The sequence below is a fragment of the Gopherus flavomarginatus genome, chromosome 13 (genome assembly GCF_025201925.1).
Source record: "Gopherus flavomarginatus isolate rGopFla2 chromosome 13, rGopFla2.mat.asm, whole genome shotgun sequence".
NCBI classification, from domain to species: Eukaryota; Metazoa; Chordata; order Testudines; family Testudinidae; genus Gopherus; species Gopherus flavomarginatus.
In genome coordinates, this window is record NC_066629.1 from 23,953,464 (window position 1) to 23,967,247 (window position 13,784).

Genomic DNA, 13,784 nt, shown 5'->3' on the forward strand with positions numbered 1-13,784 from the left:
AGCAAGTTCTTTATTGAACACTACAGGGATGGTCAAGACTTCTCCCTGAAAATTTGCTCCCTCTCCAAATTGTCATAATCTGGCCAGGAAAAGCCGCTGGAAACTCTAAATATCGCAGGTTTTTGAAAAGGCTCTCTTTGTGGAGGAAGAAACCCGTGTTGGGCTCAGTCTGACCTGGCTTTGCAACAACGGTTCATTAACTAATTATTTGTATTACTGTGGTCTCCAGAGGCCCCACTGAGACCAGGACCCTTTTGTGCTAAGCACTGTACACACAAGCACACTCTCTCTCTCTCTCTCTCTTTCTCTCTGAAAGAGTCACAGCCCTGATGAATAGACAGGACAGAAAAAGGGAGGAGGGATAAATAAGAGGTGAAGAGAATTGTTTGACATCATAGAGCAAATCTGTGGCAGAGCTGGCAAGAGATCAGTGCCCTACCCACCAGAGCACTAACAACTAACGTTTAAGCTGTAATGACTTCGTGATTTTTTAGTACACTCAAGTACATCTCGTACGTTCCTTACTGTTTTTGACAGCTTTCAGAAAAGGAAAGGTGATTTCTCTACTAATTGGTGCTTTTTTTTATTTTGCAACATTTTGTCCCTTTTGTGTTATTGCTGAGAAATCAAAATAGAGGAGTTAATTTCAGTTACCCTCCCTGTACTGCATGGATTGGCAATGTCTTAATGGTTGTAGCAAATTTTACAGGACCTAGAAAAACCTGGTGCAGGCTTGGGCTTGCTTCTGAATTTATAAAGAATTCCTATTTTAAAAGCAAACATCAGATTAGAAACTAGAATCCAGAAGATCCTCCTTCAGATCATAACAGTTTCCATGTTAGGAGTGGCTGGGTGGTTTGTTAGAAGCAGCTGGGTAGTCCGTTGGACTGGGATAGAGAAGATCTGTGTTTTATTGCTGGCTCTACCATTGACCTGGTGTGTAACCTTGGGCAAGTCAGTTCATGACTAAGTTTCCACCCTGTGCCCAGCTTGTCTATTGAGCCTGTCTTTGACGCAGGGCCTGTTTCTCATTGTGCTTGTACAATGCCTCATATGATGGGGCATTGATCTCAGCTGGGAACTTGAGGTGCTACCGGAACAGAAATAATGAACAATAGTGTTCACATTTTTGAAAAGTCTCACAATCTTTTAGTGTTCAGTAAATGACCCTCTCCTGTTTAGGGTAAGTAGTGACACTGCGCATATGAAAGATTGGAGGGAATGTCTCGGTTGTGGTCCTCTCTTTAATGCTAATCTTGTCTTTATCTACCAGCGGGAAAATGTCTGTCTCAGTCCTGCTCTTGATTTATCTAGCTCCAGTAGGTGTGGGGAGAATGGGAAATGCTTGACTTCTTGTTCACCTTGGATGATGGTCAGATGGGGACACTCAGGGCTGCTTTATTGCTAGGCTGTCATTTAAAAACAAAGCAAAATCCATTTGTGAATTAGGCATCTCACTGTGCCCAGAGCTGGTCTACACCCCCTTTGTTCCCTTCTGCATTCCCTCCACTAGTTTGCTATCCCCACTTGATGCATCTTATCTTAATTTAGAGCCAATCCTGCAGGAAGCTCTGTGCAGGCAGCTCCAGTAAGTCAGTGGGGTTCATCATAGGCACAGAGATGTGCCTGAATGCAGCTTTACTGACTTCAGTAGGTCCAGCTATATGGAGCTAGTTGCAGGATCAGGGCCTTAGACTGTACGTTCTTCATGGCACAAGGTGTCTCTGCATTTCTGGACAATAAAAATGGGCCTTGATCCTGACTCAGGTCTCTGGATGTCAGTAGTACCTAAATCATAATAAAGTGCATCTCTTCTGTCTTTTTTGCCTGCTAGATTTGGCAAGAGGATGGATTCTATCCTTCAGAGCCTGTGTTTGTGCCAGTGCCTAAAGCCACTGCAGAAGACAGTGGAGTCATTCTGTCCGTAGTGGTCACACCCTTGCAGGTAATTCATTCTCATGTTTCACAAGTAGCAAGAAACTGTTGTATTTATATGGTGGTTTTTAAATCATAGAATTGGATTTGGTGCCCTGTAGAGGGCAGTCCCAACACTTCATTCCCCATGCTCATCTGCTTTCCAATCCTTGTACGGCTGAGTTTATTTGCAGTCACTACATCCTCGGCAATTCTCAACTGCATTAGAGAATCAGATTCCTAATAGCAGCCTAGTTTCCAGGGTCAAAGCTGCTTTGAGAGTATGTCTGGGTAGGACTGGTTCTAGCTCACTTTCTTGGGTACAGGTTTGAGCTTCTTGCTGTGCAGGCAGACTCTTCCTTGTGGAGTAGGAGATGTGTTGGGGATGGGAAGGCAGAGTGGAACCCAGCACTGCCATTCCTCTTGCTGTCTTTCATTCTGTAGAACCAAAACACTTTCCTGCTTGTCCTGGATGCAGAGACCTTCAGCGAACTGGGCCGCGCAGAAGTCCCAGTGAAAATGCCTTATGGATTCCATGGCATCTTTGTCCCACGTTAATGGAGAAGCCTGCTACCTCGTACAAGAAGCTCCTGGCCTCTTGGAGCTCAGGGCTAGGTGAAGCCAAATGTGAATCTCTGCTTTTCCTTTCCTTTCACTCTTGCATTGTGCCTTTGGTGAAGGAACTGCCTCTGTAGCCCCCAAGCCTGTTCTCTGCTGCTGCAGTATTATTAAAGCTAATACTGTGCAAGGCGATAGCACCTTCTCCAGAAGAGCCCATTGCCTTGGCTCACTCTAATGTCCTGCTCTGCCGGTCTGCTGTAACCCCCAGGCTGCCATGAGCTGAGCAGGCAAGGGAGGCAGCAGGTGCCAAGAGAGCCCACTTCTTCCCAGCACCAATGTGCTCTGAGCGGGAGAGGCCAGTCAGCAGCTCTGCTCAGAGTGGTGGCTTTGGCTGTAGTGCACAAAGCGAAAGACGAGACAGGATCAAGGGAAGGAGGGAAAATTGCCTCTTCCGAGTCCCAAGTGTGCCACTGCTCCTTCAGGAAACTGTCTCAACTCAGCCAGGAAGAGCAGAGAGGGTGCTGCCCCACTTGGCAGCTGGAAAAGGTCAGTTCCAGTTTGTGCAAACATCACACCTCAAAGAAAAAGAATGACACCTTCCTCCGTGCTGCCATTGAAACGCTACATATGTTAAACCATGCCATTGCCACGTACCCCTAGTGAAACCAGTGTGGGTCAAACACCCCTCTATTGTGTCCCTGCCACGCCCCCTAGTGAAACCAGCATGGGGCAAACACACCTTGACATATGCCCACAGCAAAACTACTGTGAGTCAAACATGCCCCTGACACCTTCCTGTCATGTCCCCCAGTGAAACCAGCATGGATCAAACATGCCTCTGACATACTCCTGCTACACCCCCCAGTGCAACCAGCATGAGTCAAATGCCCCTGACATGCCCCCACCCCAGTGAAACCAGCAAGAATCAAATATGCCCCCACACCACATCCTGTCGTGAAATCAGCGTGGGTCAAACACATCCCTGTCACACCCCCGTTATGCCCCTGACAATCCACAGTGAAACCAGCAGGTGACAAACACAGCTATTTTTATTTTTCTGCTTAGGCACACTTAGAAGGCATTGCATCAATTGACCTTCCTCCGGTCAAATATAACTGTCATTCATTCATCTTTCAGATAGATGGGCAAGTCTCTTATGTTCAGATGCTTTAGTTGTGGTGGGAGGGTGAAGAGAAAACAGGTTGGTTGGTTGTGGAGGCCACATACAGCAGCTTATCTGTCTGGCTGTACTAATAAAAGACTGCTCACCATGATTGGTACCTGGGGAATGGGCTCCACCTCTTGCTCAGGGACTTCTCGGGTCATACATTTTAAAAGTCAGAAGGGACCATTATGATCATCTCTTCTGAGCTCCTCCATGATATAGAGGGCCCCACCCAGACATTTCTGCAGTTGTTCATGCTGATGCAGGTGCAAGGGGCAGAAATCCAGTATCCTGGGCATGTATTGCTTCAGAAATACTACACTACCCCCCTTGCCTGAATGAAGAGCCCAGCGTCTGCCCCTGGACTTTGGCGGCTGGAGTTCACTACACACAAGCTAGCCTGCTCTGCTGTGTACCTAGCTCCAAAGCAGCATGTAGGCCGAATAAAGAAACAGATTACCGAATTAGCACAGCAATTCAGATGCAACTCTACCAAAATAACAAGCGCTATCCCGAGGCTGATCCTGCTACTCATCTCCCCCCATGCCCCAGAGAAAGCCAAGGAGGAGAAATGAACTTGAAACTAGGGTTGTGGCAAAGCCGGGGGAGAGTATTCCATAGGCAACGCCCCCTCTCCTTGCAAACACTCTAATCCAGCCCTTTCCAAATTAAACCAGGCCTTAGCTTGGGCCCTCAGAGCCATCTCAACTACTGCAAATAGCACCCACAAATGAATGGGCCACACGGATGGAATAAGTGTACGGGCCTCCAGGACAAGGGAAAGGAGCTGTGACTGGAGGAGGCTGACATCGCCCACGTCCTTGTGCCAGAGATCCTTGGAGCAGGGACAGGCCATGTCAATCCAGCCCCTTAGCCCGGGGCTAACAATGAATCCAACAGGTAACATTAAATGGTGAGGAGACACAAACACCAGGGAGGGCTGAGAAATCCAAAGGCTCTAGGGGTGGGAAACAAAATAAGATTCAACTTAGGCTAACGCATTTGTGGGCAAGTAACCCAACCCCCAGGTGCTTAATGGGAAGGAGAAATCTGGGAGCAAGGATACTGAAGCAGTCCAAGATGTGTCTGTATGTGGGCGGGGGAAAGATGCTTGCAGCCTGCAAAGCAGGCAGCTAATGACATGAGTTTGGTCTCTTCTGCAGACGTCTCCCCTGGCAGAGAGATTCTGAGTGGGGGATTGGAAGGAGAGTGCCCCTCTTTACAAGACACTGCTATCATCACACCTGAAATATATCCCGTTCAGTTCTGGCCATCCCATTACCAGAAAGGTAGCCGTAGAGTGGGAGAGAGCTAAGGGAACAGCAGTGAAAGTGGTTGAGGGGCCAGAGAAGTTGGCTATAAGGAAAGAGCTCAATCAACAGAGCAGGGGCTAAGTACTTACTGTAGGGGGACGTAACCTTCTACTGCTCTTAGCAGGGAGAGAGGGTGAGGAATTAGATCAGACCAGAGATACATGGGGAAATAACTAGGAGCAACAGATGAAATAAAGCAAAGGAAAACTGAGTCCTGTCACCATTTCCCCTGGGAGCTTTTCCTGGTGCAAAACTCTAGTGGCTGAGAAATGAGACTGGACAAAACACTAGCAAAGGGCTGCTATGAGATATTAAGAATTTTCTCATCTCTCATCCTCCTTTGTTCAAGTGTCAGATGCACATGTTAAAGGCACGTAGGCTGGTAGGTTATATAGAGGAGATTGGATCCAGATCCATAGTTGTAACAAAGTCTGGTTCCACATACAGTGAGTGTCAAGCTTCTATCCCCTAGAGAAGAAGGCAGGTGATTGAAACATTTTATTAAAGCTAATGTTATATATAAAATTATATAATACATAGGTTGAGAAAAGAGTGTCTGAACATCTGGGTATAGTGCTTACATTATCCACAAATTCAAAGTTGGTTGGTAAAGTCATTTCATAGTACATAGTCAGCAATAACCTACATTTAGGTGAATAGATTTAACAATTCAGTTTAGATATTAGAATCTGAATACTCGGGTACATCACTCATGAGGAATTGTACAGAGATTTGGTTGAGGGAGATTGTTCCTCAGTAATTGAGAATTAAGTAGTTTGTCCATTTAGAAAATACAGTCCATGAGGAAAGTATTTCAGCTACTTTCCTGACTGCGCTTCTCATCGGCACTCCCAGCTCATCCCTCCTGGTATTGCTGATGTCCAGTGATATGTTCGATGTAGATGTCTCTCAACCACCTGATGGCGTCTGACACCACAAATTGCTCCATCAGCAGTAGTGTAGCGTAGCGTTGACTGATTCTGCACTCTCTCAGCTCTTGCTCTGACGATCAGTGCGTGCGTCTGAACCTGGTAACGCTTAGCTCTCAAGGTTTCGACCAGAGGGGCATATTTCTCTACCTTTTGAGCAGCTAGTCTTGTTGGCTGCCTGGGTTGCAGGCCAAATCAGCCTACACAATCTTGTTTACTAGCCCCTGCAAGTCCTTAGCCTGCTCCCTTCATGGAGACATTATTTCTCAGCTAGTTCTCAGGCATTGCAGATGGTTGGACAGTAGATGGTGCACTACACTGTGCCAGGCTCTGATTCCTAACTGTTGCAAGCTCAGTGCTGTTGCCTCCAGCTAACAGTGTCTGGGCCCTGCTCTCCCCAGCAGTAGCGCAAGTTCACGTTGCCCCTGAACTGCAGCTTCACCTGACTGTGCTCTGTGCACACCGTATCTTACTCTAATAACTCCTTCTGTTGACGCCTCTCCCCCAGGGAGCTCACCAGCTGCAGCCCTGCTCTGTGATGGTCACTATATGTACTCAGTTCCTTAGAGCCAGCAGCTGAAGGAGACACCATGAGGGTGGTCTGCAAAGGCTGTTTATTCACACAATGTTGTCATGAGGAAATGAGAGGGTCCAGAGAAGAGCAACAAGAATGATTAAAGGTCTTGAGAACATGACCTATGAAGGAAGGCTGAAGGAATTGGGTTTGTTTAGTTTGGAAAAGAGAAGACTGAGAGGGGACATGATAGCAGTTTTCAGGTATCTAAAAGGGTGTCATCAGGAGGAGGGAGGAAACTGATTCACCTTAGCTTCCAATGATAGAACAAGAAGCAATGGGCTTAAACTGCAGCAAGGGAGATTTAGGTTGGACATTAGGAAAAAGTTCCTAACTGTCAGGGTAGTTAAACACTGGAATAGATTGCCTAGGGAAGTTGTGGAATCTCCATCTTTGGAGATATTTAAGAGTAGGTTAGATAAATGTCTATTAGGGATGGTCTAGACAATATTTGGTCCTGCCATGAGGGCAGGGGACTGGACTCGATGACCTCTCGAGGTCCCTTCCAGTCCTAGAGTCTATGAATCTATGAATCTATGAATCAGTATTCCTTCTGGTGATAGGGTACACCTGGCCATTCCTAGCCCCCTGCCGAAGGCCCCAGGGTCCTACTACATCCTGCTCCAGGAAAGAAGCAGAAAAGGTAGGTCCTTTGGGCCTGCCTAGAGAAGCCTCAGTGCAGGCAGCGAATCAGAGCTCCACTGGCCCAGATAAAAGTTGCTACAGGGCCCAGGCCACTCAGTCCCTGGCTGGGAGAACCAGAGGGGTGAGTCTGGGAGCTTCTCTCTGGCCACAGGCGCTTGAGGGGTGAACAGAGTTTGGTTCTGGCTGAACTGGCTTAAGCTGGGGGAAAGGCCCTGAGAGCTGAAGCAAGGAGTGAAGATACAGGGGCCAGGTGGGAAAAGGTCCAGGGAAGTAGCAGCAATGAATCAAAGTGAGCAGAGCGTGGCTGCTGTTCATAGGGTCCCTGGGTCAGAACCTGGAGCAGGGAGTGGGCCTGGGTTCCCCCACCGGTGAAGTGGTGTAAGTCCTGATAATGGGACAAGGCTTGCTTGGAAGCCCAAGCAAAGGGCTGAATTTAAAGGGCCCAGAGCAGGGGCTGAGTGAAGACCTGGGTGAGGGCAGACAGACAGTTTTGTTGGACTCTTTGCTACCCCAGAAAGAGCTCATTTTGACTGTGTGACCCAGTTTGAGAGCCGAGCCGGTGAAGACCTGCCAAGTGAAGTCAACAGCCTACAGGAGGTGCCAGGAGTGGGAAAAGGTATACTGCACAGCAGCATCAGGAGGCGCTCAAGAGGTGAGTGTCCTGCTGGTACACAGTTGTCCTGGTCCTTTGTCTCTCTGCCCCTCAGCGGGGAGTAGGGGATGATTTAGTGTCAGCAATTAGCTTGGTTGTTTGTTTCTGTGGGGAAATTAGCTTTAAAATGTTCACTCACAACATGTCAGCAGCAGCCGGGGGGTGGGCTGGAGCAAGAGACCAAGACTGGACATGGTTAGCAAAGCAGGAACAGGCACTACCTGCAGTGCAGTAGATTTTATCTTGATTGCAAAGCTTCATTTCATCTGTAGACAATGCTAGTCTCTGATTACGCCGTGTGCGCTCTGGTCACACATCAAGGCCAGTGGAGCCGTCTCGTCTCCATTGTACACAATGACGTTCTGCTTGGATTCATACACCTTGACCTTTTAAAGAGCCCCTGCAGGCAGATGCTTCTGGAGGTTTTCCCAGGTGTACACTGCCACATTCTCAGTTGTACTGCAGGGAAAACAGGACCCAAGTAAGAGAGGGAGCAGTAAGTGCAGGTTAGATCCAGATCCCAGCTGCAAGGCAATGGGGAGGTATTTGATCACCGTTAGGTAATCAGTTCCTCCAACCTGAGGGTGTTGAACTAGTCACAGATGACATACATAGTGCCAGTTTATGATACGGGGCAGTCCTGGCACCAAATCCAGTTTTACCATGTGACCCCACTACCCACCTCACAACGTCAGCAAAATAAGCCACATCCGGATCCAGTTTCTTGTGGTCAAGCAGCTTCATGATCCTCTCCTATGGAAAGAGAGGGAACATGCTGGCCCCATCAATGGGTTATGACCCAGAAGGCCCAGAGTGTGGCAGGTTCTGACCAATACAGGCTCATTTCTTGGGACCCTGGACTCCCAGGGAAGGCCCTGCCATGCCTGCAAAAGAGTCCCAGTTATTTTAATTCTGGGCCTTTTCCTGAGAAGATGAGACTTTTAGAGCAACGCAGCAGCCAGTGAGAGGAAGCCAAAGGCCTCAGCTTGCATGTCATAGGCCAGCCTGGGGACTGTCAGAGTGGTGTCACTGCAATAGAACACAGGCCTTGTGCTCATGTTTAGGCCTGGTCTGCACTGAAAAGTTACATCGCCATAGCTACTCCCTGAGGGGTGTGAAAAATCTACACCCGAGCGACATAGTTAAGCCGGCCTAACCCCAGATGTAGATAGCACTAGATTGAAGGAAGAATTCTTTGTGGACCTAGCTACTGCCTGTCGGGAAGGCGGATTACCTACAGTGACAGGAGAACCTCTCCCATCGCAATAGTAAATGCCTACACTGAATCACTATACGGTAGACATGGCCTCAGACACTTTGATGTCTTTCTACAGTGAGCGGTTCTCTGTCACAGGTAATAGCACTGCCTACGCTGGAGGTCAGGTCAGTTTAACTATGTCTTTCAGAGGTGTGGATTTTTCACACCACTGAGAGATGTAGTTATGCCAATGTAACTTTTCAGTGTAGACCAGCCCTTAGGCTATGTCTACGCTACAGGTGCTACACTGGCACAGCTACAGCTGTAGCGAGGACACTTCCTACAGCAATGGAAAGGATTTTCCTGTCACTGTACTTTAATCCACCTCTCCGAGAATTCTTTCGTCGACCTCTTGGCTTCTACACTCGGGGTTAGGTTGGCTTAATTACACTGCTCAGAGGTGTGAATTTTTCACACACAAATTTTAACTGTAGGTCTAGTGTATGATCAAATTTGAGTGTTCCTCTGGTCTTTGTATCTCATTTACTCTGACACTTGGCACGTTACTGCTGCTGACCACACAAACTCAGTAACTCGTGCCCTCTCCCTGGAATTTCCCAGCTCTAACAGGGTGATAGCTGTGTTCTTGGGAAGAGTGACAAAACTAAGATTCCCAGGGGACTGGAAGATCCCATAAAGGGAATGTATTGACACATCACCTTCCACACCCTCGCAGCTACTATTCCCCATTTCCCAAAATACTATCCTCTTGCCCCACGCCTCCCCACATCCAAAGCTGCCTATCATCAAAAATCATAATAGATTCCCATGTCTGAGCTCCAGAAGTACCTTGTTATCACCTGCGTGTACTCTTTCCAGTCTGTCAGGTTTATAACCATCCCTGAGCTAAGATCAATCTGCAGGGCAAATCACAGGAAAGGAAAGGAAATCACAGGCACAGTTGACATCTCTTGATAAGTACATGCAATGATGAACCACGGGGGAATAGTTATAGCATCTAAACTGTTCCAATCAAGCACCTGAGCAGGTTGCAGTGTGTTTCCTGGGGTTTAATGATCTACTGGGAGAAGTGGCTGGTTTGGCATAAAGGCCACATGGCATAAAGGCCAAGTCATAGCCAGGCCCCACAACTACACGGAATGGGCAGGAATGATGTCAAGGAGGCCTCATCGACTGGTGCCTTGCTTTCTGACTCAGCACAGGGCCACTTGCCTTTGTACTGCTGTACAATGATCTTTTTCTGTACCGTACCCACGACTCATGCCAGCTCTACCAGTGCAGCAAGATGCCCCTGGCCTGACCCAAATCCATGCCCTGCTGCCCTTAATTCTCTGTGCACAGTCACCACCACGGGAAAAATTAAACAAACAAAACCCAAGTCAAATTATTGGCCCCATGGGCAAGATTCACACAAAACATCTCTAGCATTGCTTATGTGGGATGAATGAAAAGGTGACAGGTACAGCAAGGAAGGAGGAAGTAGAAAATAACTTTAAGCTAGAAATAAGCCTGATGATCAAAGTTTTGGGGAAATAAAATTTGGCTGCTGCTAACAGATCCTAGCTAATAAAGCCACTAGATCGATAATCATGTTGATCAAGCAGATTTTCACCTAACACCACCCTGCATTCTTGAGCTGCAGTATCCTCTGTCATTCTAGTCCTGGATCCCCACATTCAGCTCTGCTGGTGCTCCTTGGGCTCGACCCACAGCATCCCCCTGCTTTTCCAGCCCTGGGTACCCACCCTACTTCTGCCAATGCACTCCACTCATAACCGGAAGTCATTCTCAGCTTTTCTATTGGCCTTCTTGCGGCCCCAAATCACTGGTTCACAAGGTGTCCACAAGGAATTTGGTTGTGCTCCAAACTCATTGTCCCCTCTGCCCTACAGCAGAGTTTTTTGAAGCCAGGTGTGTAGATCAATGAAGAGGATGTACATTAACCCACAGCATCACTCAATACCAACATTCCAGCTGCACGGGCTGAGCCCCTCAGTACTTGACACAATAGAGAGAAGAAAGGCAGCACTGGAAAAGGGGGTGCAAATTTTTATCCTCAGACTCCCATTTCCCTTTCATCTGCTGTATGAGTTGATCCTGACCTGGGACAGGGGAATATGCAGAGCAGCCCTGGCAGGGCTGCCTCTCACCTGTATAGTTGTGCCCCTGACTCTGGTTGCAGATCCCAAAGAGTTTCTTATTTTCTGCATCACTCAGTGATTTGCTGAAAAGAAATTAACACAGAATTTGTGATCCAATAACCAACAGACATAGGAAACCAAGCATTTGCTGCAGCAGATCAAACCGATGAGCCATCATCCGAACCACTGTCTTACCTTTGCAGTTGACAAAATGGCCTGTAGTAGCTTTTTGTTTTCCCTTTAAATCCCCTTCTCTGTATTCTGTACAGGAGACAAACACTAGCCACAGGCAAAGAGCAGCAGCTAAGTGGTAGCTCTGCATTACATGGAGCAGGGACTTTGTATGATCAAGTGTCACATAGGGGGATGGGGCAGCCTTTCTGCCACCAAACATACCCATGCACCCCCTGCAGAAAGAAGGAAAACCACATAGGGTATGGCTACACTCGAAACTTCAAAGCGTTGCCGCGGGAGCACTGCCACGGTAACGCTTTGAAGTGTGAGTGTGGTCGCAGCGCCAGCGCTGGGAGGGAGCTCTCCCAGCACTGCACGTACTCCACATCCTCATGGGGTTTAGCTTGCAGCGCTGGGAGCCGCTCTCCCAGTGCTGCGGCACTGTTTACACTGGCACTTTACAGCCCTGTATCTTGCAGTGCTCAGGGGGGTGTTTTTTTCACACCCCTGAGCGAGAAAGTTGCAGCGCTGTAAAGCGCCAGTGTAGCCATGGCTGTAGAGACTGCTGTCTGTTGCCCATGCAGAATACACTGTTCTGTGCTGCGGCCATTCACTGGCTCATTCACTTGTCCAAGATTCTGACTTCAGACTCTGTGATGCTGCCATGAATTTATTAATATAGTGCCCGCAGTGTGCGTCACATTTTCCAAACCCAGAGGAAGACACTATCTCTGTGCTGAGGAGTGCTCAGTCTGAAAGACAAGAAACACACTGGCAGGGGGAGAAACTTATAACATACAAGCTCAAACCCACCACCAAACTAGATTTTCCTTCCCCCACAATTCATCCTCCTTGTTTTCGTCCAAGGCGGGTCTCCAGTTTCATTTGAAATATCCGTATGCCACACCCCTTTCCTGCCAACACTAGATGCTGCCCCTTGCTTAGATGAGCAGCGTCTTTGGGAGATGCAATAGAGAAGCAGATGACACAGCTAGTTCCTGAAAAAGTGGCTCTTGCAGAGGGACATGACAGCAGAGATGGCAGTGGCCTCAGCCCAGCACAGATAGGGTGTTCCGTGCACAAGTGGCATCCTAGAAGACTTGTGGGAGACGTAGAGAGATGGCATGATAGGCTAGCACAGGGATTCAATAAAAGAGAGACATTAGTGGATGGGGCAGAGTAAGAATGGGCCCCGAAGGGGATGGGCCAGAAGACTGTCTAAGATGAGAAGAAGGGGGGCTGGTGGAGTGATTCAAAGGATGGATGAAGTTATCAGAGTGACAGGTACTCTCACCAATCTTAGCCACCTAGATTTATACTTGGCTCCTTTGGGTCCTGCCCCAGGGCTTTCATCACTGTGGCAGCAAGAAAGACGTGTGCAGACGCCACGTGGGGATATGCCATGTGGCAGAGTGCTGCTGCTGTTCTCCGGCCTTCCTGGCTCCTCTTCCTGCACTCTCCTCCACATCTCTCCGCTCTGTGGTGATGTTAGCCTTTTCTCTTGAACACTCACTGCTTTTAGCTGCTGGGTGTCTCTCTGGCATCTGAAATGCAGTATGGCTAAACCTGGACTCCCAAGTGTCCCACCCTGCTGCCTCTCTCCTCTGTCATTGTAGAACACTGGCTCTCATCCTTTCCAGACTAATTTTTCCCCATTAAATAAATACCAGCCGCCCATCAAGTGGACAACCCATAGTGCAATGTGTTTGTAGGAGCCACAGAACCCGGTAATGGGACAGCGAGGGGAACCAATCAATTGCACTGCTGGGCCAGCAGCCAGGTTGACTGTAATGAGGCATATTTCTGCTTGGGTCTAACCTAGCAACGGGCTGTGGCATGTATAAGTGCACTAAGAGTGCATTTGCCATGATAGATGGATGCTTTAGGCCCATCTGGAACTTCAGAGAGGCTGCAAATGGAAAGATCTGATTCCTGGTGTGAACCCAAAGGAGGCTGTGCAAGTATCGATATGACACGCTGACAAGACATTTACTGTGTGACCAGCTACCACTCCATTACCATGAGCTGCATCGAGCACATGGCTCATAGGCGCCGACTTCTACTTGCACCAGTGGGTGCTCGACCCCCCTCTGCCCCCGGCCCTGCCCGGACTCCACACCTGCCACCCCTGGAGCACCCACACAGCTGGTGCCTGGGGTTCAGAGGAGAACTTTGGGAGGCCATGGGATAAGGATCTGGCATGGAGGTGTAATCCTTTTCCCTGACATCTCAACTCCAGAATGGCTATCATCCCTAACTGTAGCTGTAATTGCTAATAGGAAAAAAGCATAAGGTCTCCTGGTCAAAGTGCTTCTCCACACAAAAAGGGCTTTAATGGGGCACACTGGGATGAAAACCATAACAAAGCGCATAGGGTGGGAGGAATGAAAGGGCCTGCACTCTGTGAGGGCTTGTTTACATAAAACTTTGACCAGAAGCCACGAGTGGACAACAGGGTGGAGTGCTCCATAACTGCCTTGTTCTATGCACTCCCCCC

At 48.4% G+C, this 13,784-nt stretch overlaps 1 protein-coding gene across 6 annotated transcripts in view; it reads left to right on the forward strand.

Annotated features, from left to right (window-relative positions):
* Positions 1 to 3,755, forward strand: part of BCO2 (beta-carotene oxygenase 2) — an 89,544-nt gene extending 85,789 nt beyond the window's left edge. For all 6 annotated transcript variants that reach the window (XM_050921810.1, XM_050921815.1, XM_050921813.1 and 3 more), the window contains 2 exons: positions 1,835 to 1,945; positions 2,359 to 3,755. In XM_050921810.1, the coding sequence (XP_050777767.1) occupies positions 1,835 to 1,945; positions 2,359 to 2,472 (225 nt within the window). In that variant the 3' untranslated portion in view covers positions 2,473 to 3,755. The remainder of the gene's footprint in view (positions 1 to 1,834; positions 1,946 to 2,358) is intronic.
* Positions 3,756 to 13,784: the final 10,029 nt, after the last annotated feature.